Source organism: Vidua macroura, chromosome 1 (genome assembly GCF_024509145.1).
Source record: "Vidua macroura isolate BioBank_ID:100142 chromosome 1, ASM2450914v1, whole genome shotgun sequence".
NCBI lineage: Eukaryota > Metazoa > Chordata > Aves > Passeriformes > Viduidae > Vidua > Vidua macroura.
In genome coordinates this window covers 54,595,699-54,621,566 of record NC_071571.1, presented here as the reverse complement: position 1 = coordinate 54,621,566, position 25,868 = coordinate 54,595,699, and the positions used below count along the sequence as shown (strand labels likewise).

Here is a 25,868-nt window from a genome sequence, read left to right as displayed (position 1 = left end):
CATGAAGAAACACGAATACTTTGTAGGTACAGAACAGAAAACCACTCACTGTCCAGATCAGTTTCTATAAACACATACAAACACACTCCTGAAGTGATAAGCCATTCACAAAATAATGCTTATCTTAAAACCATACAAAACATTTAGATTTTTCAGGTAAACTAGAATATTCATAAAGCATAAAAGTACAGCTGTGGACATCAATGTTCTGTTTTGGAAGATATATAAACAAACCCCAATTCTACTGATAGCAGCATTGATGTTTTTGAGGTCAGGGGGAGATATACTATATTTCTAGTGGCTTAAGGGCATAGATGTACACAAAGAGGTTTGCCAAGCCTATGATTTGAAGCATACTGCCAGAGGAGATACTTAAAATTCAGATTAATGTATTTTAAAAGCCAGAAGAAACGCTTCTGTATAACACAGGCTACATAATCTTCACCAAGGAATTATCCATCAGCTTTGCCATGCATTTTTCTGAGCTACAACATATAGATAGAAAACTATCCCATGTTTAAAAGATGGCATATATTGTGCCAGGGCTTAATGTCTTTCCTGTTACATACACCTATCCTCTAGGTGGAGCATGCCAAAATCCAGTTCCTATTAATTCCATTTAACCATTTGAGGTCTGTAATAAAACTGGCAGCTTTGTCAGTACAGGGAAGCTAAATATCAGTGGGCCCCCTTTAAGGTGACCCATGTACATCTTACTGTCGAAATGATACTTATTCAATCTTTCCCTCTAAAGCAGGTTTTCCAGACATTGTGCTACTAGTTTCATTATTCCTGAAGCCCTTAGTGTAAAAAGAGATCCTATGGATCATATGTTGAATAAATCTCCTTCAAAGATATTGCCTTCAACAATACTGGACATTACATGAGGTGTATCTACTTCTGCCTTCTCCAGTAGGTCTGACCTAATAGATGGCATTAAAAATCATGATGTTGAAATGCACACATTTGTTTTCTTTCATATGACTGGTTCTTGTGGATTTCTGCCTTGCCCTTCAGTGTCATAAGCAGTTACAGCTATTCATGGAGATGACAATAAAATGACATAAAAATGAAAAAGGAGGCTAAGTACACCCAAATCTTTTTTTAAAGCAAGGTATGAAAACAAAACACAATAATATTGAGAACACCTACCTAAATGATAATCACGACATTCATTTTCCTGAAATCCTCGTACTGTTAGTGCATCAGAAGAGATCTCTTCATAGGACTCAGGCAGGGGTTGTACAATATCAAGTCTAGGCCTTGCACAACACTCCACTTCCTAGAAAAATGACACCTTAGTCACTTCCTACATGATTTACCTTAGCAATACCAACTGGCACTCATCTACAAACAAGGCTGAAATTCAACAGCTGCAAACTTCCACAAAGATGCAGTACTTTGCACTGGCTACTCAGCTGCAAATCATACAAGTTGCAATGCTGTGCTCCACAGAATAATTGCATCTGGAACTCAAAGGAAAGTTACTCCAAGTTACTCTTTGATTGCTTTCCTTGAAGGAGATCAGTCTGGAGGAGGAGGTAGAGATAAGACATAGGTCCAATCCTACCCTAAGTTTGCTCACTACTTTTCTGCTCTTGGTCACAGAAGTTTTCAGGGCTATCACAGATGACTATCAATTGCTTCATTCAACAAGCAACAGAACTATTTAGAACCCATACCCAGCTGGGCTCATGCCCTGAAGGACAGAGCTCTATGAACCTGGTATTCTGGTATTAAAATATTTTTTTTTTAAGCTGGTGTTTTATTTTAGGCAGCCAGCAGCAGCAGGGAAACAATAATCTGAGAATACAAAAACTTTGCGGTTCTGATGAACTTAGAGTAAAATGAACTTTCAAGTGCAATGTAGGTGGTTATGCTAAGATGACATAATGGATTTTCACCTTCTGTCCAAGTGAAACTGCTGTCTTCAACTAGCTGCATTTTTAATTAAGTCAAGGTCCAAGATAATCCTATATTTTCTACTTCAGGCTGTGAATTACAGCAAAATATAGAATAAAAGAGCGATAACATATAGAAAGTGGATTTAAACAGCTCTAACCTACCTATTAGTAGCACCACTTGGGTCCTTTCTCAATTTAACTGTTCCAGGAAAAAAATACACAAACCAAAAAAACTTTCAAAGCAAGTTCAATTGCGATCTAATTTGTAATAAGTAAGACACTGTCATTTGCAAGCTGTGAAATCAAGTGTAGGAAGACAAGTGTTCCTTGCAACTGTACAATTTTACTTCTGTTCCTCCTACAGCTACCCAGAGAACTGAGAAGTTAGTGAAGTCCAGCATTTGGAGTTTGTTTAGAACGCTAATTAAAGGCAAATACATGAGAAAAACTTTTTCCTATGTTCAATTACCATTATATCACCTGAAATTCCCTTTTCATCTTTCTGTCCTAAAGCAATTAAAATTACTTTAACCTTTAGCAGTCACAACCTCGTTTACACTAGCTCCTTTCCTGTACTACTTCTTCATTAACAGTGGCATTCCAATTTCCTTGTTCCCTAGCATTTCATCCCACCTCTTCCTCCCCCTTTCTTATCCCATTTGTCTGCTTTCTTGTCTTTCACTGACTCTCCCACACTGTGCTGTCTCTTTTGGGAAACATTGCTCTGACATTATTTTTATCCTTAATATAAAGAAATAATAATCTGACATCCTGAAATAGAACTAGAAGCTAACCCCACTGATTTCAGAAGGCTCGTGCATTTGTTTGAACCTAGAGCATTTCATTGCCTAGCAACTTGTGCAGTTTCTTAAGGTTACTATGGTGATGATAAGCAGACATGCTTATCAAAGAGATGATCAAGAGCATCTGCCATCCTCACACTGCAGCTTCAAGGATTTCCTCCACTGCATTGCCTTTTATTTGGCAATATGAAATCAATGTTGGAGACAGACACTTGTCCATGCACAGTAAAAATGGCTGACATGAATTCTAATTTCTACCTCTCCACATGTGGATCTGGGTGTACGCAACTAAAGATCTTAGAAGAACAGGAAACAATGATGCCACTAGTTCACAATCATTCATTCCACCCCGCAGTCACTCTTATGCAGTGTCAGCAAGCTCCTTTTATGGCCAAACAAGATTCTTAATTTCTTCTGGTGCAGAAACATCAGGAAGAAAGAGAGGAGAGAAATGGGTGGGGGGGGTGGGGGCGTGGGGAAGAAAGGAAGGAAAAAGGAGAAAGAAGGACTAGCTAGAGACTTTCTCTTCATTCTGCAAGGAAAAAAGGAACCCAAACATGATTCCTGAAAGGGAAGCACGTTAGTCTTCAACGTCACCTCCACTGACCTTGTTTTATGATCAGAGACATTTCAAGCACTGTTTACTTCCAGCAGACTACAAATTTTTTCTCAGATAATAATATTTGTATGACTAGTTTAAGGCCTAACTCACAGGCCAAATTAATGTTGTGAGGAAACTCTGAGATAAAAAAAACCTACCGTTTTTTCGGAGATCTCCTTTACATATGAAAGTATAACAAGCTGGTCACAGAGAGGTGCAAGTCCACTGACATAGAATTCGGTGTCAAATTGGAAAACTGAAATACAGGAAAGAAAAACAGACTTACAAACATGAATGTGTATGAACTACTACCTAAGAAAAACTCACTGATTTTCAGAGACAATCAACAGCATACAGCACCACTTCAGAGAACTGAAGACTCAACACATATAACAAACCCTGAGATTTCCCAGTTGGATCAGATGAAGAACTACATTTAACAGATTAAATTACATAAAAGCTTGCAAAAGGAAATGTTTGTACTCCAGGATATGTTAGAGATGAAACATTTGAAATGACGGTGCAGTCTGATTTTCAGTAATCACATTGAAAAAGGAAGCAAAAAAAAAAATCAAACTCAATAAAACAAGCAATTAGTAGTGCAAATTCATTGGTTTGCATATTCACAGCATATTCATGTGGCCATAAGAGAATTGCGCCTGCTACATCTATTGGTATATAGGAAAACACTACGATCATTATTTATCATCACTTTAAACATCACAGAATAATTTACAGATACACTCATTACAAAGAAAACACAGTTCATAGTATCTTGTTCATAAAAATGAAAACATAATTTTCTGAAATTGGTCTTGAAATCGAGATAGTTACATGAGATTATTTCAAGAAAGAGAAAGAAAAAGAGTGCTGAACTGTATTTACTAAAGTACTTAATAAATGAGACCTCTGCCACAGAAACAGCTCTTTGTTTTTATTCTGCTGGATTTATAATGCACCACTTTTTGCAAGCTCCTCTCTCATGGGGACAAAAACAAGAATCATCCAAGTGTTTACATTAGCAAGCCTTGAAACTATAAGCCTCTAAAAAAGCATCAGATACTTCATTATTTTCTCCAAAACATGGTTTTAGGAGAATCTAAGCATAAGTAAGAAACAAACAGTTTCCTTCCTTACTGTTTAGCATATTACACTACTAATATATATATATATTTACTAAAATTTACTAGCGAGGCAAACAGAAGATATAGCATAATGACATTAAAAATAAAGCTGATTTTCTTTAGCTAAGATAATAAGAAGGAACAGGAGAAATAATTGTCCTCCCACAAAAGGAGAAAAAATACAATGAAACAGAGTATATATTTGACACCTGTCTCTCAACAAATAACTAAGCACGGTTTTTCTTTCAATGACTGCTGACAATTTGGCATCACTGAAGGCCCACACTACAGCACAAGAGTAGAGCACTCAATCCATTCACAGAGAAGAGGTTCAAATGTGTAACCATGTACATAATTATTTTTGTCTAGCCTACAAGACTGATGAGATTACTTTGACTGTATCACATGTTGCTCTCAGTGATGATTTAAAAAAAATCAGTTCAAAACCAACTACATACCTTATTCTCAGGTTAAAATTTAGTATTTAGCATTTTAAAATAATATGGAAGGCAGGAGAAAAAACATGGAAAATAAAAAACAAAGTGAAATCCATAATACTATCAAAGAAACTTTAAATTCAGCTTTATAGAAGGGCCAGGAGAAGGCTCTCAAAGGCATGTAAAATACTGTGGTTTGTATTTGAAGAGGAAAACAAGGTGAATTATCATTTATAATGATTATAGAAACAACTTTAAAATCCATGTGTGTTTCTTTGTCTTATACTAGAACTTAAGTCCCTTTTGCCATTGAAAATGCTTGTAATGCCGATTGTAATGGTGTATTTAAGATCAAGCAGAAGTACTGATCTGTGAAACACAAATAAACAAACAAGTAAAAATTACCACTTCAAGTTTTTGTTTTGAGTAGAATATAGTTTCCTTGTTTTCACTATCAGCTTTCTCTTAGCTCATCTTTCTCAAGAGACATTGTTGAAACACAATGCTCTAGCTCTGCAGCTACAGCCTTGAACAAAGAATAGCTGGCATAAACAGTGCTTCTTGACCTGACAAAAACCTTTGATGCTGCTAATCAAAAAAGTCTTACTGAAAAAAAAAGATGGAAGTTACAGCTGCACAGAACAATAGGTTAAATTGACTTACTCTCTGGACACTGTGTTGTGATCAAGGAGGAAAAGAAATCCAACATAAAGGCAATACAGAAATGCTGTTAGTTTGAAAAGGATCCAAAATAATTAAAACAAATGTAATATCAAAGTAAATGGAAATGACTGAGGTATGGCCATGTGTCATACATGTTTACGCCTGTCATAAGAGAAGACAGAAGATAGGCTGACAGTGGATCTACTCCATGTTCAGCATCTATGTACAGATGTCAAATAAATTACCTGGAAGCAAAATGAAGAAACCTGTAAATCTTTCTTTGCTGCTCATTAAATGAAATGTATGAAATACATAAAAATACAGAAATGAAACTATATATGCTACAATATTTACCTAAACTGTATAAAGCCACTTTCTCTGGGATTTAAAGATCCACACATATGCAACATACTGAAACTAAAAGGAGTCTATATTGTTTAGTCAAACCTCTAAAAGCAGCCCCTGCTTTACCACAGCAGATTTTGAAGAGTAAAACTTTGGTTACAGTCAGAGGGTTTTACCTCTGATTTCACCTAAAAGCACTGGTGATGGAGATACCATCTTGAGAACTCTTAAGGGTATGATGCACTGTGACCAATAATAATGAACACAAATTTTGCAGATGTTTTTAGTGAGCTAGGTAATTTATGCAAACCAAAACAGAATACAGAATGGCATGATTTGATTAGCTATTATCTTCTGCATGGAGTTGCACTTGACGTAAAATATAACTTTTTTCTTTTCCCGACAGTATGTGAATTCAGTTCCAAGGAGAGGACAAGAAAAGGCCCTACATAAGTATCTCTTAAGCTACAAAGCCAATTTTCTGAAAAATTCTTTTTTTTCCATTGAATCAAGATTAACCAACAGGAAAAATATTCAGTCTTGAAGAATTTTGGGGCTTAGAAATTCTGAGGTTTGATGACAAAGAAGTCAAAATCTTGAAGAATTTTGACTCATTTTATGAAGCAATTTATAAATTATAGGTTTGGCTTGTGGCAAAACAGATGAACAAAATTCTAAGCAGAATCAACTATATAACTAGTTTTGGGCTTTTTCTTCTTTTTTTTTTTTTTTTTTTTTTTTTGGCTTCTCAGAGTATAGCAGACTTGCTTCCATGAAATGTTTGCATAAATCACCTTATGAAGTAAATTTCTTGATTGTCACATTCATCAATTAAGCCTTACATACCATCTACATAAAGAGAAATATGTCAGTACATTAGATCCCATTAATCTCACTTTACAAACAAAAAAATAAATATTCAATATTCCCATGTATTCAGATTGAAATGTGCAATCTCAATGCATGATGCTAACTTGCCATGCAGGTATGAAGCTACTCCTCTGTAAAACACACAGATGTGTTGTTACAAGCATAGCCTTGAAACATGTAATTTTTAAACCAGGAATCTGCTTTGTGGGAAATTTGGTAGAATAGATAGGGAGACAAGTATTCAAGAGACATTGCTGCCTGGCTGGTACCTGGAATTAAGCTGAGATTCCTCAGATAAAATCTAGACAAAAATAAATTGAATATAAATTCTCTAATCAACTTGAAGTCTTTTACATACTTCTGGTGTTAATCTCTATTTTCTGCTATCATTAACGACCTGAGTAACTGAGGCAGAGATAAAGTACTTCTCCATAAAAGTATATAAAATCCTGACAAGGCCAAGGAAGACAAGATGACCTATTTTCCTTTGAAAAGGCATTGTACTTACTGGAAAGTCTAATTAGTTATTTAGCAAGGAGCCTTCTCATGGGTTCCAGTTGAGGAAGGGTTCCCTGTTCAGACCAGAAGCTGTGCAGCATTACACCTTTTGTGCATGCTTCAGGAGTGAGCACAGAGGTCAAGCACTCTTTAAGAAGGATCACAATGGCATTTAGTCCACATTAAGCCTGTAATTCAATACCAATACTTTCTAATCAATACACTACTTCACAGCAGTTGCTGACAGAGCTAAACTGATAGGATCTGCTCAGCTAACATATGTTTAAACCTAAATAGAAACACTTACTTGGAGTTTATCTTTGACATTGAACGAAGACTCACAGAGGTAATGAACTGTAGCAAAAGCAATTGCAAGATTACTGAAGAAAAGCACCACTAATATACTGAAAGATGTAAATTAAATTAGCAATGCCACATGGATCTCAGTGCATGAGACCGGTATAATTCATCTATTTTTTCTTACAGATAACCACAGCATTATCTTCTTTAAGATAAAACAGCTAGAACACACATTGTGGGGTTTAGCATCACAGCAGATACTGTAATTATTTCCCAGTTTAGAGTAAGTATAGCTAATTCTTGAGACAGAAACAGAAGATGAGGAGGTACTTTGTTAAACAGGATCCTATGCACCTAAATTGCAATGCAGGAAATACTGTTTCCTTGTTCACTGGACTGTAAAGTACTGAAGAAACATTTATTAACTACTAATGCCATCACAGTTTTCTATGATACCACCATGGAACTCAGAGGCCCTCAGAATGGCTTTAAAACAGCATAAACCTGAAACTGTTGACACATGACAGGACACTGTTTTATCAGAGACTCCATTTGTATTAACCTGATAACCAAAGAAGCAACTATGAAGTTTCCTGCTCCACTTCTGGTTTTCCTTCCAGGTGAAAAATTGTAAAAGCAGGGAGAAAAAAATTAAAAAACACCACACCACTAAACATGACAAAAATAATACGGTGTTAAGGGTTTTGCTTTTCCTTTTGTTGACAAGATCTTATGAGTCAAAATATCTGAAAGATACTCAGTTGTCCTTGCATTGAAGGATTATATTCTTGCCTTGTATAAATTCTTTATTTTATGCAAGTATATCAGCTTATGCATCCACTTCAGATATTAGTAGTCTTGCAAAAAAAACCTATACTGGTTGCAGGTCTGATATAAGACCAGACTTTCCAGCTATACCTTTGAAAAGTAATGATGAAGTAAAATCGAAATAGATGTTATGGCATGACATACTGCAGTCAAGAAGACTTTCAATGTGACTATATTAAAGACTATTAATTTATACTGAGACTTGAACAAACTGTGTCTCTCTCTTTTCTGTCCCAATCCTCCCAAGTTCTAGAGTGCTGTGGATAGCATTTAGCAGAGCAATTTCAGTGCTTTGACTTGAAACCAGACAATAAAATCTCAACCACATCATTAACAGATTAAGTGAGATAAAATACCAGTCCTCTAGACAACAGAGAAAACCAAAGGCCAGAAATTTTAAGATGAAAAAGTTACTTCCACATAAATCTATATCCTTCATGTCTGCACCTAAATAGCCCAATGACAACTTTTTATGTTTTTTAATCAAGTTCCAATAGAAAGTCACCTAATACTAGCACCATCCATACAAGCACATTACAGCTGAAATAGAAGTTACCTCTGTTTACTTGTCAGTATGTGACCAAACCCATTTAGTTTTTTGCTAAAACCTACTTACAGGTACAAAAAATATTATATACAAGATCTGAGGCTAAAACTCATGACCAAACTTTTCCTTGATAAAATTATTGTGAATATCCTAGAATTCTGCAGTTAAATAGTCTGTTTGCACTATGTGATCCTAAATAGTCTGTTTGCACTATGTGATACCTTTCAGGTCTCAGTTAATTCTCAGGCAACCACCAATCTCTCAGTATTCAGACTCCCTGCAGAGCTTAACAAGTCTCCTAGCTGATTTTCAGAAGCTATTTTAGAACAGTCCTTTCCTGAAATCAGAAAACAGAGCATATACACACGTATGCCATACATCATTCCAAACTGACATGATTCAGGATCTTGCCTGAACACCCTATCTACAATCCCAAGTTACTACAGTCAAGGGAGCATCAAAGCCTACAAACTGCTGCCCACTCTGGTCTGCAGAGTCAGAGGGCCTGTTTATCTTTCCAACACTATCTGTTCCTAGATACTTCTTTTCCCCAGCAGACAGTTCTAGGGACAGTTGTGACTTTTTGTTTACATCCCCACTTCCCTTCCACATTTTCTTTGAATTCCATTTTACTTTGTCAAGAACTTTTCCAATAACCAGTAATAATAAAAATTCATTCACATCAGATTAGCTAGAAAAATAAGAAAGCAAATGAAAATATAAAATTCAGAAGCCAAGAAAGGAAACAAAAATAAATTAAAATCCATTTCCTAGCACTACACCAGAGATTTTTATGGGGAAAAAAAAAAGAGAAAAATGTTATGAGTAGTGTAGTCAAACAACATATAATCAAATAAAGTAGTATGTATTTTCTCTTTACTGCTACAATGACCATCAATCATTTAACCAAGATGAAAACTCAAGTTCCCTAAAGGAATCTGTATGAAGGGAAAGTTAAGGCATCCACTGTTCACACAAGTATCTCTGATATTAGATGATCACAGAACTTAAGGTTCTCCAGAAAAAACCCTCACACCTAGGCAAGAGGGCATTATGACAACTTCAGCAACTAAAAATGAGGAGACATTTATGTTACAACTACATGTTGCCTCCAAAGTGTAACAGTTTTGTTCTGGCTAGAATGTAGAAGACTTTTTAAGCTTTTTGGAAAGGAGTGAATTCATACAAGCATACCTATTTCCACATAGCGGTTTGGTAGGTCACGCATTTCACTGGCATGCCGTTCTTTTACTGAGCAAATCTAGGAAACAAGATTTGAATTGTTACAATAAGGAAGCTGTAATTCCTAAAATGACACTAACTTTGCCTCAATAAGAAAGGCAATTTCTGGGAATTCTCGGACATGTATTTCTTTATTTTGGAAAACACAAGTTGTGAAACAGTAATGATGCATCAGTAGTGGCTGTAGTTCACAGCCTTATAAATATGCTGGGAGAGAAGAGGACCACATAAAAGAAATGTGAAAATACATGCCCATTATGGCTTCTTCAAAGAAGCATTTATTTATGAATTTGGTTTTGGTGTCTTCTCACACTTTGTGTCTCATTACCTTTCAAGGTATCTGATTCTTATTCAGTATGTTTGCTATTACTCCTCCCAGTTACAAGAGGCGAGTATGTACATACAAAGAAATGCAAATAACCAAATGTTGTGAAGCACAGGCAAATAGAAGGGGGAAGACAGATGCCAAACTTAGGACAAACCTCCTCATTTATAGAACTCTAAGCTTAACATTCCAAAAGCTTTTTACATGTCACCTACCTCACTCCACCCTCCCTTTCCATCTATTCCTATCAGGCACTTTTAATTTCCCACTGAGCAGTGATGCAGTAATCTGTTATTAAAAAACAGCTAACAGGCTTGTAACAAACTCATGTCGTGTGCTGGTCTGAGCAAATGATAATCAGTCTGCACCACATAAATTTGAAATGCCAGTTTCTTGTTGAAAGATAACAAAACCCTAAGCAGTCTGTCCTTCCACCCATCCATTTTTTTTCCCCATGGTTGACCAAAATCATGTGGCTGTTTTAGCAGATGTAACCTCCTCAGCCCCCAAATCAATCCCCTCCAAAAATACCTCATGGTAAGTTGTTCTGCCTTAATGCTAATCCAAAAAAATTAATTCAACAGCACACTAAAAGCTTTCAAAAGACAAAATCTCTCCAAGGAGTAAAATGTCCCTGAGGATTACATTCACTGCATGCTCTCACACAGTGATCTGTCTAACCACTGGGTGCCTATCACTCCTCCTCCTCATGAGGGTCAGTCCAATGACATTTCTAAGGTAGCAAGAGTTCTGAATACTAGTCAAACCAAATTCTATTTTTTTCAATTGTCTTTACTTTTCAGAAACAATCCTCTGTTTGTCTGTGATAACAGCAAGCATTTATTACAAAGACAGGTAACTGTACCTTTACTGAATTTCCCCAGCCAATAATCAGCGTTAAATTATCCTTCCAGCAAAGGCTGCAGGGATACATATCTGGGCGAAGGCTTATGTCATCTCGAGGCACATTGGTAATTCTTTGCTTGGAGATCATGTCAAGTATCTTCACGCCCTGAAAATTTAAAAACAAGAGAACTTTATTCAGTATGACAAACTTCTACTCACCACTTTGTGCACTAAGGCAGTCAGAGCAGTTTATAGCATAAATTTCTGAGCAGGGCTGAGTGTGCCACCAGAAAAAACTGTTGATACAAAACCTATCTAACCCAGGAGGTGACAAAACGAGTAAAGGGATCAGAGTAATTTAGATGTTTTAAATTCACATGCCAAATAAAGACATAATAAGTGAATGAGTGACAGACTAGCAATTCCAGTCATGAACTGGAATTTGGCTTATTGGGCTGGTGCTACTCCTGGAGAAATAAAAAGAATCCCAGCTTTTTCACAACAATCCCTGTAGAGACACAGAAACTTCCACCTTGGAAAAAGAAAAGCAACAGCTCATTAAGATAAATGAATTCAGTCTCAAGATATGCATTTCAACTCTTAGATTAAAACAGAAAACTGAGCATATTTAAACAATGCTTGGTTTTGTATGCTGTGATTTTTTTACTCCCTCTTCAGGAAGTCTCCTAAACTAATAGAATAAGAAGTTAAAAACCAGGAAGATTAAAGTCATTCAAGAGACAGAGGAAAAGAAGAACCAATCATTAAATTTTTCTCTATCATTTAGACAATAGCAAAATGGAGGTTAATTTCATATTAAGTAATGACTTGTTCTTGATAATTTAAAACATAAGTGTCTAAAATAAAATATTTTAGTAGGGACTTCTTTTCTGCTCATAGAGCTTAGAGAGTGAGTCTTCAAATCACAGAGGAAGGGGATGGAAAAAACCTTGAAATGTCAACAATCATGACGCCATGCCATATTAGGATTTTCCTAGTGGCAAAACTGATTTAAAAGATTCCCCTGACTATTTCTGTTCCTCCCATTGTGAGTTTCTATGTCCTCAGCTTTACAAATACACAGATACAACTGTTTAAAAGTCATGAGGGGTCATGGTCTTAGCCAGGTTTTGCCTTTTTTTTTAACCACAAGGTAAGTGGTATGAGGGTGGGTGTAGGGATTTTTTTTCAGTGATTTTTGTCACTGAAGAACTGTGAGCATGGAACACACTTCCACTAGCATATCATCAGCTAGAAGACATCAAGGTTTCAAAAACAAACAAACAAACAACAACTTACCAAAACATCTGCAATGTACAGAGCCCAGATCTCTAGGTAACATGAACAATCTTATTCTTTTTGTTTTCTAAGCTCATCTGATAAAATTTTTCATCTTGCTTGAATTGCATTTTAATAAAGTTGCTTTTTATAAATCTTACTACTTTGTCTCCAAGGATGATATTCAGTGACCCATACCACACCTTCTGTTTTTCTACATGGCAGCAAATCTTATATGGGATAGACCAGCTCCTGTTTGAAGTAGCTTTCAAACTAATAGTGTAGGATCTTCTTTGGTTATAAGTGTTGAGACACAGTTGATTACTATAATAAGTTTTATATAAGAGTAAGCTATTTAGAGTTACAATATTGCATTATATAGTATGTTGCTTGCTTAGGTTTACTTGCTTAGCATAAGAACCTGTTTTTTTTTTTTTTTGAAGTCTTGGGCGGTAAACTCTGAACTTACACCTAGATATGCTTTTGGCTGGTAATTAATTATTAATTAATTTTCTTTATAGTAGCTGGTACAGTGCTGAGTTATGGATTTACTGTAAGAATAATGTTGATGACTCACTGATGTTAGTTGTTGCTATGTAATCTCCCATGCTCTGCCCGTGAGCAGGTGCACAACAAGTGAGCAAGGAATCAAAAGGGCCCCTGTTGGCTCTTTGGAGCTGCCCACTGAAAAAGGACTCCAGTCCTTGAAATTAAAGTGTGGGGTGGTGTGTATGTAACTCCTTGAATTGTGTGAGAATGCTTAAGCTTTTAGCTTCTCCTCTAACAGGTATGCTTTTTGCATAATGAATTGAAAGGACATCCACAGTCAATTTCCCATCACGCATGAGCTAAAACCTATCCAAATGGGAGTCCAGCAGCCAAATGCCTCTAAGCATTTGTCCCTCAGATGTCTCAGTTTGTAAAACTTGCACTACTAGCCATGGAGGAAGAAGAACAGGGCATAGCAGAAAACATAGGTTAGCTAGGTATCTGAAAAGCAGAATTAGACCTGAAAATCAGAATTAGACCTTGCCTAAATATAAAAACAAGGTAGCCATACACACACAGTAAGAAGCAAGGCTATAAACATTTTCTCTGATTTGGGGGAAAAAAAGTGTAACACAAAACCTTGCTAGAGAATGGAGTTTAAAAAGCTAAAGGGGAAGAGAAAGGGCAATAACCAAATATATTAATCTTTTGGAGGGCAAGTGTCATTTCATTTTTCTTTGAAAGATAGGCCCTGACCATGGCTTTTTGTCTCTGACAGATGGCTCTCAATGTTTTATTAGTACTCTGTGTTCTGTTGTGGCACATCATCCCTAGGGATAGCTCTTGTCCTATCCATTCCAGCAGATACCTAGAATATGTATTTTTTAATTGTATGGATCTGAAAAGAACAAAACCTTCAAATAACCTAATGTTATGTCAGTCAAGCCCTCAATGAAGCTTCTATTCTAATGGAGTTATTAAAGGGAAGCAAATAAACAAAGGGCCACCTTTAACAATTTCATATCAAGCTGGTTTTGAAATATAAAAAAGAACAACGGCTTTAAAATATTTTAATAAATGCCTCCCTTTATGATGGAAAAACAATAGAAAAAAAAGCTAGTGTTTCAGAAGTACTTTCACCACATTCAAAAAAATACTTTGGAATTTAGACATGATACACATTAAAAACATATCCCTCACTGCTGAGCTGCAAAACATAGAGCTTGACCCATCAATTAAATATACAGTGATAGGTGAAATGTAACACTCAGAATGAATGCAATTGTTTCCTTTAAAATTACACTTAGAACAAAAGGGGCCTATTTTCTTCTAACTTTTTTCTAGTGGCCTAACAAAATGAGAAATTATTACTGTATTTTTTTATAATCTGCAACACTGAAAGTGCATATGACAATGTCATTTCAGTACAAATTACAAAATCCAGACAGTTTATTTTTTTTTCAGGGAGTGGAAGGGAATGGAGATGTTCTATTATTTATATAAAGAAGAATTACACAGGCATTCCTTCTTCAGTATGCTTCAATAAATTGCACTAATCAAAATTCTAATTAATAAAAGTGTACATTAGTGACCACCACAGTAGTATGTAGAGCTACTTTCCTAATTTCTTCAGAAGTGGCAATCATATAGGAGAACCCTGACTAACCAGCAGAAAACAACAGAAGAAATTTCTAGAAAGAAATGACATATAAACCACTATCCTTCAATGCCTTTTATACACAATTCTACAAATTCACAGTTTTTCAACTAAATGTTCTGGCAATTAGCATTGAAAAATTTCAATAATCAGTGTAACACAGAGATATTTTTGTACATGTAATGGAGGTGAAAAATACTTACCATATTATTAGCCCAAGCAATTAAGTGCCCTCTCCATTTTATATTTCTTATATTTCCTTCCCCTTCATGTAAAACTGAAGGCTTCCATCTATTCATCCAACCTCTTTCATATAACAGCAGCTATGAAGAAGAGCAACAATAAATATTTCTTTGACACAGTACTGTGCGCAGACATGGAAGTTATTTTTTCTTCATCATCCCTTACTCTGGATTTAAGAGCAATGGAAAATACACACTTATCACAAAACAAAAGCAAATACAATCAAACATTTTGCTATAATATATTTACATCAAGCATCTTGTATATTACAGAATTCCTGTTAAATTTTAAAAATATTAATAATAAGGCCTTTCATCAAGTTTCTGCAAAGAACAGTAAGTATTATTATTTACCTTTTAATGATAAAGAAATTAAGGTATTTCAGAACCTAAGTCTACAGCACTAGTGACAACACTTCAGAAAATTGTTAAAGAAATCAGGTCACCTCACTGATCTCAACATCCATGGATCTTGTTACAGGTTCCTTCCCTCCAAAAAAACCAGGTAGTCAAAGAAAATTAAAAGATCCCCAAGCCTGTTACCTTTTGCTTGGCTCCACATGGAACTACACAGCCTTCCACAGGGTTCTAGAGATGCTGTGTTTTAGTCCCACATGTGCAAACTGTACTATACCACAAGTGCTGCTGATTGTGAAACTTGTGTGACTGGCAATCGCAAATTCTGCAACTAAGGAAGGTATTTTAGAATATCTAAAAGCATAAGATATGTTATGAGATGAATTTCAGCAGCAAAGAAAAACCCAACTACATGCAGAAAGTCTGCACAGAAAGACGGCCCATATCAATTAGCTGAAGCATGGTGCTAATAATGCCAAGGTTGCAGGTTCAATCCATTCACTTACGAGTTGGACTCAATGATCCTTGTGGGTCCCTTCCAAATCAGAACATTCTGATTTTGTATGTCTCATTAAGTTACTTCATATGATTACAGGGAATCATTCTGAGAGAAGCAAAGTGCAGCACTTGGAGGGATACCTAAGGAAGAAGCTGAAGCATCTACTGGGATCATACTCTAAGATACCACTCCTGCTAACTTTTGCATGAGTACACACACATATGAACATATGCACAACCTGAACCTGAGCTCAGACCTCACACTGGAAAGTGTGAAATAGCTGTCTGCAAGGATTTCTACCATGCTAAAATGCAAATGGAGTACTCTTCTTGCTAACATTTCCTATCTAAGATCCAGCCGTATGCACTTTTTTATATATGGTTTCCTGCCACTTGTATTTGGATAAATACATCAAATGTTAAGACACTAGTTGTTTAAAATACGATCTTTAAACAAAATAAGATATTTTAACGGCAATTATCAGACTGCCTCACTCCTAAAGCCACCAGATGGCACCAGAAGACAAGTATTTTCCCCAAGAATTTAAAGCAAGCACTAGGTATGGTAGTCTACTGAGAAATTTTTGTGTGAATTGCACTGCGGACATCAAACTTTTAATTCAAGCAAAGTGATTTTGTGTCCTTCACATAGGTCAAATGAAGGCCTAACTTTTAGACAGCATAGATTTTTTTTTTTTTCCACATATGAAAAAGCTACTGAGTAACTCTCACAGAACATGTTATTTTACAGCTAGCAGGGCAAGCCACTGAAAGCAGCGTAACATCTACACTCACAAGTCAGTGCTATATGGAGGGATTTCCATTAGAAGACTAGTAGGTAGGAGCAGCACGCAGCCCAAATGAATGATCTCCACTCAGATGCTAAAGATGCCATTAAAAACTAAGTGCTGATGATCCAGACTTGAAAATTACTTTTTTCCTAAGGAGAAGTTGGAGAGAAGAAGAACTGCTGCTTGGATGCTTCTTTCAATACCATCCAATAAAGACAGCAGCAAAATACATGGTATTTGCATTGAGACTTACTGGACAAAGCTCCAAAAACTGATGTGGATGATGTGAAAGGTTAAACCTAGCTGATGTCAATTATACTAATTGTACTTGGAATTTTTTCTGCTTGTGACTGAACTGTGATGTAAATTTAATTTATTATACTCAAAATCCAGAGCAAACTTGGTATGACACTTTGTGTCTTTTTTGTTATTCGTGGTTTGTGAACATCATGCTTTTTTGTGACTCTGAGTAATAAGCTGCAAGGAAAAGTAAGTGATCTGAGAAAGAACTGGTGAACAGAGAAGATAATTTGAAAAATCCTGCTTCCATCTGTGCTCAACCCTAAGAACACAAACTTTCAGATCAAGGCAGTAGAAGACAACAGCCTGGTATCACCTAAAATAAGGATGGAAATTGAATCACTGAAATACACTATCATTCACCTCTTCGGATCAGCAACTGAAACAGGTCAAACACTGAGGCCAAAGGGCACTTCACACTGTCACTTAAAAAAAAATGCAATCTCAAAACATGCTTAACTAAATTATCTTACTTGCAATTATCTGTGTGCTGTTGATATATATACTGTGATTTATTTATTATTTCTTAGAGCAATGACACCTGGAATTGAATTTGTGAACACAGAACTTTTCCATGTGTTTTGGAACTGCTGTCTACTGAAAACATTTCTCTCAAAATAAGCAGCATAATTTCTTTCTTAGTCTTCCTTCTTGTCTCCACATTGAAATGTTGATCATACTAGAAGGTAATTTAAAACTTCAAAAGACTTGTAAGAAGAAATTCACGGTTTCTGGAGGGGCTCTACCTACCACCTCCCTCTCTTTTCGGTAATGGAAAAATATTTTCAGACTTTATTTGCCATAAATCCTATATTCTGGTAGTCAGCACTCACAGTACTTATATTTCAACAGCAGCCAAAATCCCACTTTCTTGGCTTCTCTGCAATAGAATTTGTTCTCCCTGTTTTTCATTTGCTCTCATAAAACTTTCTAGTCCTTTGTTACATACAATACAGTTGTGCTTAGAACATTCTTCCAGTGTATCTTGCATGCACAGCAATTTGATAATACAGCTAAAATAAAATAACCTTTAGCTTCAAGGTCCCCACCCACACTGTTTCACAGCACATTGCAATCTTCTGTTAGCTCATTAATTATTTTGCGAGTCTTCTTAACTGCTTATGATTGCCCACCAGATCATTAAGAAAAATGACACACTGAAATAATTGAGACAAGACAATGGAGCAGGACACTTTTTGGTTTTAAAAAAGAGGTGGATTAGTGAATACATTAATACATATTTTGGATTAGTGAATACATCTCTCCATATCTTTCACTAACAGGAGATTAATCTACACCAAAAAGAGCTCAAAACTCTATTGTAGAGTGCATTCACGAAAGAGAATAGATGAGTGCTTGGACTTAATGGAGCCTGTCATGCAATTAGCATTAACACTATTTACATGTAATCCTGGTCTTAAACTATGTACAGGAATTCCTAATCCTCTGAACACAGAGGTGAATGATTGCAACTGTGGTAGTACCAACGTGGTGAAGTAATTCAATTTAATTTATTCTCACTACCAATTACTAGTTTCAATATACTGAAATAAAAGATGCATGTTCTCACAGAAATTTCAAAAGAAACACACTTTTAATGATGCCTAGCATCACTACTTTGTTTCAACACAGCATCTTCTGTGTAAAGATTTGAAGAAGTTTTAGTGAAGACAAAAAGGCTTAAGTCTTCAAGTTGTTACTGAAGAGCCACTTTTCCATTCCCTACTGCAGAACTCTTGGATCAGTTTTTATTTCACAAAATGAAAATTAGGGAAAAAATCGCTGTAATTTCCTTGTCCTGTTCTGTGTCTAAGTGTGAAGATGAGCCTACCTTTGGCATTTGTCCTGTATTTTGGTGCCTCTGTCACCACTGTCACCTCAGCGAGGCAAGACCACAAAAATCTAAAATGCTATTTCCATAGTTACAAGTGATCACTACAGCTATTTATTGTTTTCAGCATAAAACAAGTATTTACAGGCACAGCCAAGATTAACAGATACCAGGGAGTAACACAGAACAGCATGAAGACTTACTGTTTAATAGTTCATCTCTAGGAAAACATACAACAACAATAAAAAATTATACTTTGTATTTGAAACAGACTAAGGGACTGGAATGAGCTGAAACAAGGCAGAGAATAATGTAAGCCTCAAGCTTTCAGCTGAAGATGAGCTTTCAAGATTTCGTCATAAAATGCTGTGTAGGGAGCTGGGGTGTGAACAGAGAGGAGGGCATCAAGTGCAGTCAAGGGAAATCAAGCAAGGAGGCAGAGGCACACAGCAGCATCGGGAGGAATGTGATGGCAGCAGTGAGAGATGAAACAGGAGCTATTGCTGTAGTTCATGGTCAGAGAAGCTAGAAATTTTAAGATGTTTAATACAAACAAATGCCACAGGACTTTTATTAGGCTTCACTTTAATAATTCAACTGCCACATTCCAGCTGTTGCCTATTCACAAAAAGCTACAGAATTAACACCCTGAAAAGCAAATCCTGCCGTCTTGCAGGCAGAGAGACACATTTCATACACTTTGATCCTCTTCACTTGCCACCTCAGGCAATGAAAAAAGAGTTCTACACAGACATTTGTAAAACACACAACTATAGATTACATGCACATAGGACTATGATCCATTTGCTTTACAGAAACCAAATTTAATACAGAAGAATTTTTGTTTTAGTGATAAAGAAGAAACACTTATCCAAATACCCATAAAGAAGAAATATAAGCAAAAAAAAATATGCTTATTAAGCAAACAGGACCTACTACAAATCAAAGTCTCATCTGCTCAATAATATGGGATACATCTGGGCATTATGCATTGCAGCAAGGAAATAACAGACCAGCAGTATTATGGTTTGCTTGCTGCTCCAGTTTGTTTCCTACTTATGGTAAATTATCCAATGCAAGGACAGAAATTGCCACAGTATTTACTCCTTCTTCACTTAAATCAGACTTTTGAGTATTTACTGAGTGACATTTTATAGCTTACAAAGCAATCTGCCGTTCTTGTCTGGTACTCTTCTACCCAACATAATGCCAAACAGCTGACTATCTGCTTTCTAAAAATGGATTGTGCTGCAAACAGCATCCTGACAATTTAATAATTTGTCAAAGTACTTCAGTTATTATGAAGTACATATCATAGGGTTCAGAGGTAAGGTCATCTACTTACTCACCACGCAAAGTGCATCTGCTGACACTAAAAAGCAACAATTAAAAAAAAAATATCTGAGACATTCCTTGGCAGACTTGACTTTAATATACAAATTCCACTACCCCTAACAGCAGTCACAGATGCCCAACAATGCTTTTCTCTTCCTACTTGTGCACTGTTTGCAATCACCATACTTTCTCTGTGTATGTTGTTGCTCCACCTGGAGTGGAAAGGAATTTAGATTGTCTTGTTCTGCATTTCAGGCAAGAGTTACCATGGGTCCAGAGTTCTAACACTAAAATAGATTTTTTTGTTTGGTTGTTATTTTGTTTGGTTTTTTTTTTTTAAATGAGAAATTTCCTCCAGGTAACACTAAGTTCTCTCTGCTTTTATAAAAGAAAAAAGAGTCTAATGTTTAAACATAAGCATTGATATGTTTAAATGTTAATTCTGGGAGGATAAATGGGACAAACATGATCAGACACATCTGTATTTGAAAACCAGTTCTTATAGTGTATCTTCTGCAGCAAAAGAAACACAGACATTATTAAAAAGGTGTTTATATATATTTCCAACAAATATATATATAAAAACCCATTAATATATTATGTAACTATAGACACAGATGGATATAGAGAGATGAGACTGTTGACAGTCACAGGGTAAATCTGCAATTTTATTTTGGTTCTGTAGCCATTAAAGTTTCAGACTGGATATGCAAATCAATACTTATGATACAAAATGTATATCCTAGGCAAATGAGGAGACCCAGTCCTTCATGCTACAGAATATTCTCCTCCTATACTTCAGAATACATTTGCTTAATTTGTGCTGGGTCCCCACTACCATGCTAGATAGAGAAGACTCAAAAAACCCCTTCATTAGCACACATTCAGCAGAGTGACTCAATCACTTCAGAGGACTCACTCTCCTAAGAGTTTCACTACAAAATCCTTTGTATCTAGTTATTGATGTTAATAGGGATGATGTCTCTGCCAAGAGAGGAATCTCAACTTCTGCTCTCCTTAAGTTATCTTTACATAAGCCACGGTAGCTGATACCTTGACTTTGCGTCTGAAAAAATCTTCAGTCTTCTTTCTTTAGTTCTGTCTGTTTAACCCTCATGACATAACGGATACTTGGACTTCACAACAACATTTATTTAGTTGATGTTTTAGGAAAGACCAGTACTCTAAGAGTTAAATCAAGAACACCTTGTTTTCAGCTTTACCACCCTCATTTAGTTGGCTTTTACCTTGTTATTTTTTGAGATTAGAACCCTTTTTTTAAAAGGTAGAAGGTTATGGCCTTCAATAGCACAGTATTTGTTTTTTCCCTTGCTTTGAAGCTCTATTGTCTGCTCTGGACAGAAATGCCCTATTATTTACAATATACAGTATTATTCAGGGTTACCATCATCTGCCAAATCAGCACAATGGTCCTGTGGTTAATTGCAGAGATGAAGAGGGGAATAGGGAAGCACCTCCTTTTAGTATGCACCTATCGCTTCTCACTGAAATAGTGTCAATTTCCACAGTACCTGTCTTATTTCTAGGCACAGATAATATTAATTCACTTAGGAAAATGGGTGAAATAAGCTTTACCAACCCAAAATATTATCTCAAGTTTAACAGAAGTTATTTTCTTTCAAAAACTAATACTTTAATAAGCAAACAATTTAATTAGTTATGAACAATTTTATTATGAACAATTAGTTCATAAAGCGTTTTAGAGAAAAGCTTCTCTATATGCCTACTTAAGCAAAGCTAAGCAACCATATAAACATAAGCACAGAAGAGTCAAGCTCACAACAATTCACAATGATTACCTCAGTTACCCCAGGGAGCACTGTTCTTAAGTCAGCTTTAGGTCAGGCTGAGCTTCTAAGATGTAGCAAATCCCAGCATTACACAGCAATTCACCCAAGTCCCAGACATCCACCTCTGTAGGGAACTGAGGACCTGCACTGTGCATCCCTGAAGCATGTCACTAGGGTCATTTCACCCCTTCTGTCTCTTGAACATTTCCAAGATGCCCTGAGTGGATCTTTGAACTGAAAAATGTATTTTTTACACATTTAATATTGTTATGAAGAATATTTTTCTGAAAAAATAAAGGCAAAGTAAACAAAAAAAACCACTCCACTTTAAAAATGCTTACATACATTATGTCACCATTCCCAAAAAGCAAAAACAAAAACAGACCCAGCAAGCCTTTGGATTAAGAGTTTATGTGATACATGCTATGGTTTTTAATGCACCTCAGGCAAGGAGTATGTATCATGTGTATATGTATGTGTATATGTATCAGGCATTAGAGCTTTAAGCAAAGCTTTTTCCTTTACCTTCGCTCCAAAATGAAGATACTGTTACTCTTACCTTGGTGTGGATGAGGACAACAGGCAACACGCTTTCCACCACTGCCAGCTATCAGGGATGAAGTCACTGTATACATGCAAAGGCTAAAAGTGCACAGATCTCAGGAGCCACAGAGGGACCTGTCCCCCACCCTGAAGGAGCTCACGTTGGTTGCTTAACTTTGCTTAAGAAGGCACAGTCCCCTAGACACAGGGAGAGAGTGGTGAGGTCCACAGCCTGAGGCTGTATGCTTCAGCCTGCTTCTCCTCGCTCTTGTGTTAGCTGCCTGTTGCCTGCTGCCTCCATACTACACCTTGGCTTTATGGTTAAGGAGAGGTGTAAATGTTAAAAAAAAAAGCCCTTTATTACTAGGTGGAATTTAGCTTCCTGAATTTTCAAAAGGCATTTTGTTGTTGCTTTTAGAGAAATACATATGCTCCTTTTGGAGGAAAGGCTTCTACTGCAAGGCTGGAGGCTTTATTTGTTGGTTTTCTGTACCAATAAAATCAAATTACAGGTGTCGAGTGACATTTGCTTCAATGCTAAATACCTTACGTTAAGATGTCAATTAAAGTTTTTCTGAGGAGGAAAGTTCCTCAGCAAATCATGAATGTATTAAGAATGAGTATACTATTCCCCAGAGGACAGAATATAAAACAACCTGTCAAGTAATCAAAGATAACCAAAGAGAATGTGTTAACTCCCTGATGTTTTTTTCTGTTCGGCGTCAGGTGAATGCAAGATCTTTTACCACCTGACGGAGCCCTGTTCTATTAGTTCCTTGCTTCTCTCCTTCCATGTCCCTTTTATTAGCACTAAAAAGCTTCACAAACTGGTGGCTGACACAGACACACACTGACTATGCATTATTTTAAGGACAACACCAACTTCTACCAGCCAGAAAAATCTGTCAAGAACACACGCCACTTAAATAAATAAAGCACAGCTATGCTTTGAAACATATTACTGAACTGTTGGTGAAAATTAAGATGTATTCAGCACTAGAACCTTGTAGTTTTTATGTGCTGGTAAGAGAGAGCAATGGCATTTGGTTTGATGCATCTGTGAGGATTGTTCATCCTTAATTCTTAACAGAAGGCAACAGAAAATTCCATGAATTCAAGAAACTGTTCCAAATAACTTTTCATATTTTGACTGAAAATATGCAATGTGATAAAAGATACTTGTAGGACCTGGAAACAGCTGCAATCTGGAAGCCAGAATTGTATCCTACATTAATAAGACACTTAATGCACATTTAAAACACCAACTGAATCCAAATAGAAGACTACCTAGAGATATAAGTGCTTGGAATGGGGTGAGATGTACTATACCAAGAATTCCCCTTAGTTCATTTAAAAAAAAAACAACAAAACCCCTCACCATGGACAAGAGCTGATGAAGATACTTGGGTTTATTTCCTTAAAATAAAACACCAAACAAACAAAACCCCACCCCAAAAAATCACCCACAGATAACCCAAGATCAACATGCTTTGTAAAGGATCAGTTTTAAGGTCTAACTTCAACGAATTAAAATTGAGAAAATCTGTCCCAGGACATTTAAATTACTTGTTTTTCAGGCTATCTAAACAGAACAGTATTTCTACTCTGAATCTCAACTTGTTGCGACATGTTTTTAACAAAAAAATTGCACTTTCTCTCCCCCTGAAATCACTTTTAATTAACAATGCTTTAGAATACAATGCATAAAGAGAACGAAAAAGCAGAAGTCTTTGTTCTAGGTGTTAAAAGTCACATACATAGCCTTCTGAGCTATATCAAAGGGCTATTTAAAGGTAGCCAAAGTTCATTATGAATGCTTACCTTTTTTCCTCCTGTTACAAATTGCTTGAAGTGGGATCTTACAAATTGAGGATGAACAGCAACAATCTGGGGATGGTGGGGGAAGAGGGAAAGAAAGGATTGTGGCTTAAATAAGAGTTTGCGTGAAGCACCACATCACTTTTTAAACTAGATAACTCTTTGTCAATTATCAAGTATTACAGCTGAGTTCTTTCTCTGAAGTAAAGCCTAGTTTTTTTAGACACTTGGTTGTTTTTCTTAGAAGATAATTCTTCATATTACATGCATGACAAGCATGACACTGAGGGCCATGTTACACTGAATAGCTACTTTTCTGTATAGCAAACTGCAGGATTAGGACCAATCAGAACAGGACTGCTATGAGCAAGAGTTACCCCAATTAAATCTGTCTGGGGCCTGCCTGAAGGCAGACATACCTCAGGCCTGTCAGAGGACAACATTGTGTAGCATCTTACACAGTTTCTTTGCCTTATGTGTTACAATGTCAAGTGTGGAGATCCAGCTGTATGAGCAGTAAAGATCCTAGGAGGCAAGTGAGTCACATCTGGCATGTGTGAAAACTTAACGATCTCATTCCTTTCCCCCACACCCTAAAGAACAGCTGCAACATGGAAGACTCCAAACAGCAAAATGCAAACATTTGCCCACATCGCCTTTCCTCCTACAAGAAATGTTTCTTGTTAAAAACTTCTAGATTTTCCCATATGCCTAGTAGACATCCTATTTCTAACAGTCAGGCAGACACACTTCTCTAAAGCAGAGTTAAATTCAGGATTTCCCTTCAGATAGGGTACATCAATATCACTGCCCATTGCCTCATTTTGAGGCAGGTTTAATGGATATAAACTGGTTGCAAAATACTGACCTCCCATTTAGCAGAACCCTCAGAATTTGTATCACAAATCTACAAAGAAATATGTTGAGATGGGTAACACCTGAAACAGGACGATTTCTCTTTCACTTTCCTTTTGTATTTGAAAAACTCAGTAATACTTCAAAGCTTGGCTTTCTTCCTACCTAACCACATCAAAAGCTTTTATATTGAGATAGAAAACTATTTCCTAGTAACTTGAATAACACTGTAAGGAAGTGGTATTCCTATCTCTCATTTATATTGAATGTAACCTTTCTGTTATTAAAGACAACATCACCACAATTACTGAAGATTAAAACAAGCACTTACTTTAATAGGACAGTCAAACGTTTCATGAAACTCTTCTGCTGAATATAATCCAAACACTTGTACCTGAAAAAGTATAATGAAAAACCAAAATTATTTACCTAATTTACACTGAACAATTAACACTGAAAGTAAAAACCTAACAACTAGAAGATTAATTTGAATGCTAACAGTGACACCTTATTTCCTAAAGGAAGACACAATTAACAATTCAGAGCCAATTGATATGGCTTGGTCTTCTACTGTGACATATCTCTAATATTTACAGTAGTACAGAAGTACTTTTATGAATATTTTTGCTCCTTTTTTTTTGTTACAATCACAGTAAAAACAATAAGTTCCTTTTGCTTTAGGCTGATCAAATCTGCTTAACAGATAGCAACCTAACTATGGTAAGAGCAA

At 36.2% G+C, this 25,868-nt stretch overlaps 1 protein-coding gene across 4 annotated transcripts in view; it reads right to left on the bottom strand.

The window, feature by feature from the left end:
- Positions 1-25,868, bottom strand: part of VPS41 (VPS41 subunit of HOPS complex) — a 123,404-nt gene that overhangs the window by 34,111 nt on the left and 63,425 nt on the right. For all 4 annotated transcript variants that reach the window (XM_053969823.1, XM_053969831.1, XM_053969843.1 and 1 more), the window contains 7 exons: positions 25,470-25,532; positions 24,287-24,352; positions 14,961-15,080; positions 11,353-11,499; positions 10,115-10,181; positions 3,467-3,564; positions 1,153-1,282 (listed from right to left, as the gene is read on the bottom strand). In XM_053969823.1, the coding sequence (XP_053825798.1) occupies positions 1,153-1,282; positions 3,467-3,564; positions 10,115-10,181; positions 11,353-11,499; positions 14,961-15,080; positions 24,287-24,352; positions 25,470-25,532 (691 nt within the window). The remainder of the gene's footprint in view (positions 1-1,152; positions 1,283-3,466; positions 3,565-10,114; positions 10,182-11,352; positions 11,500-14,960; positions 15,081-24,286; positions 24,353-25,469; positions 25,533-25,868) is intronic.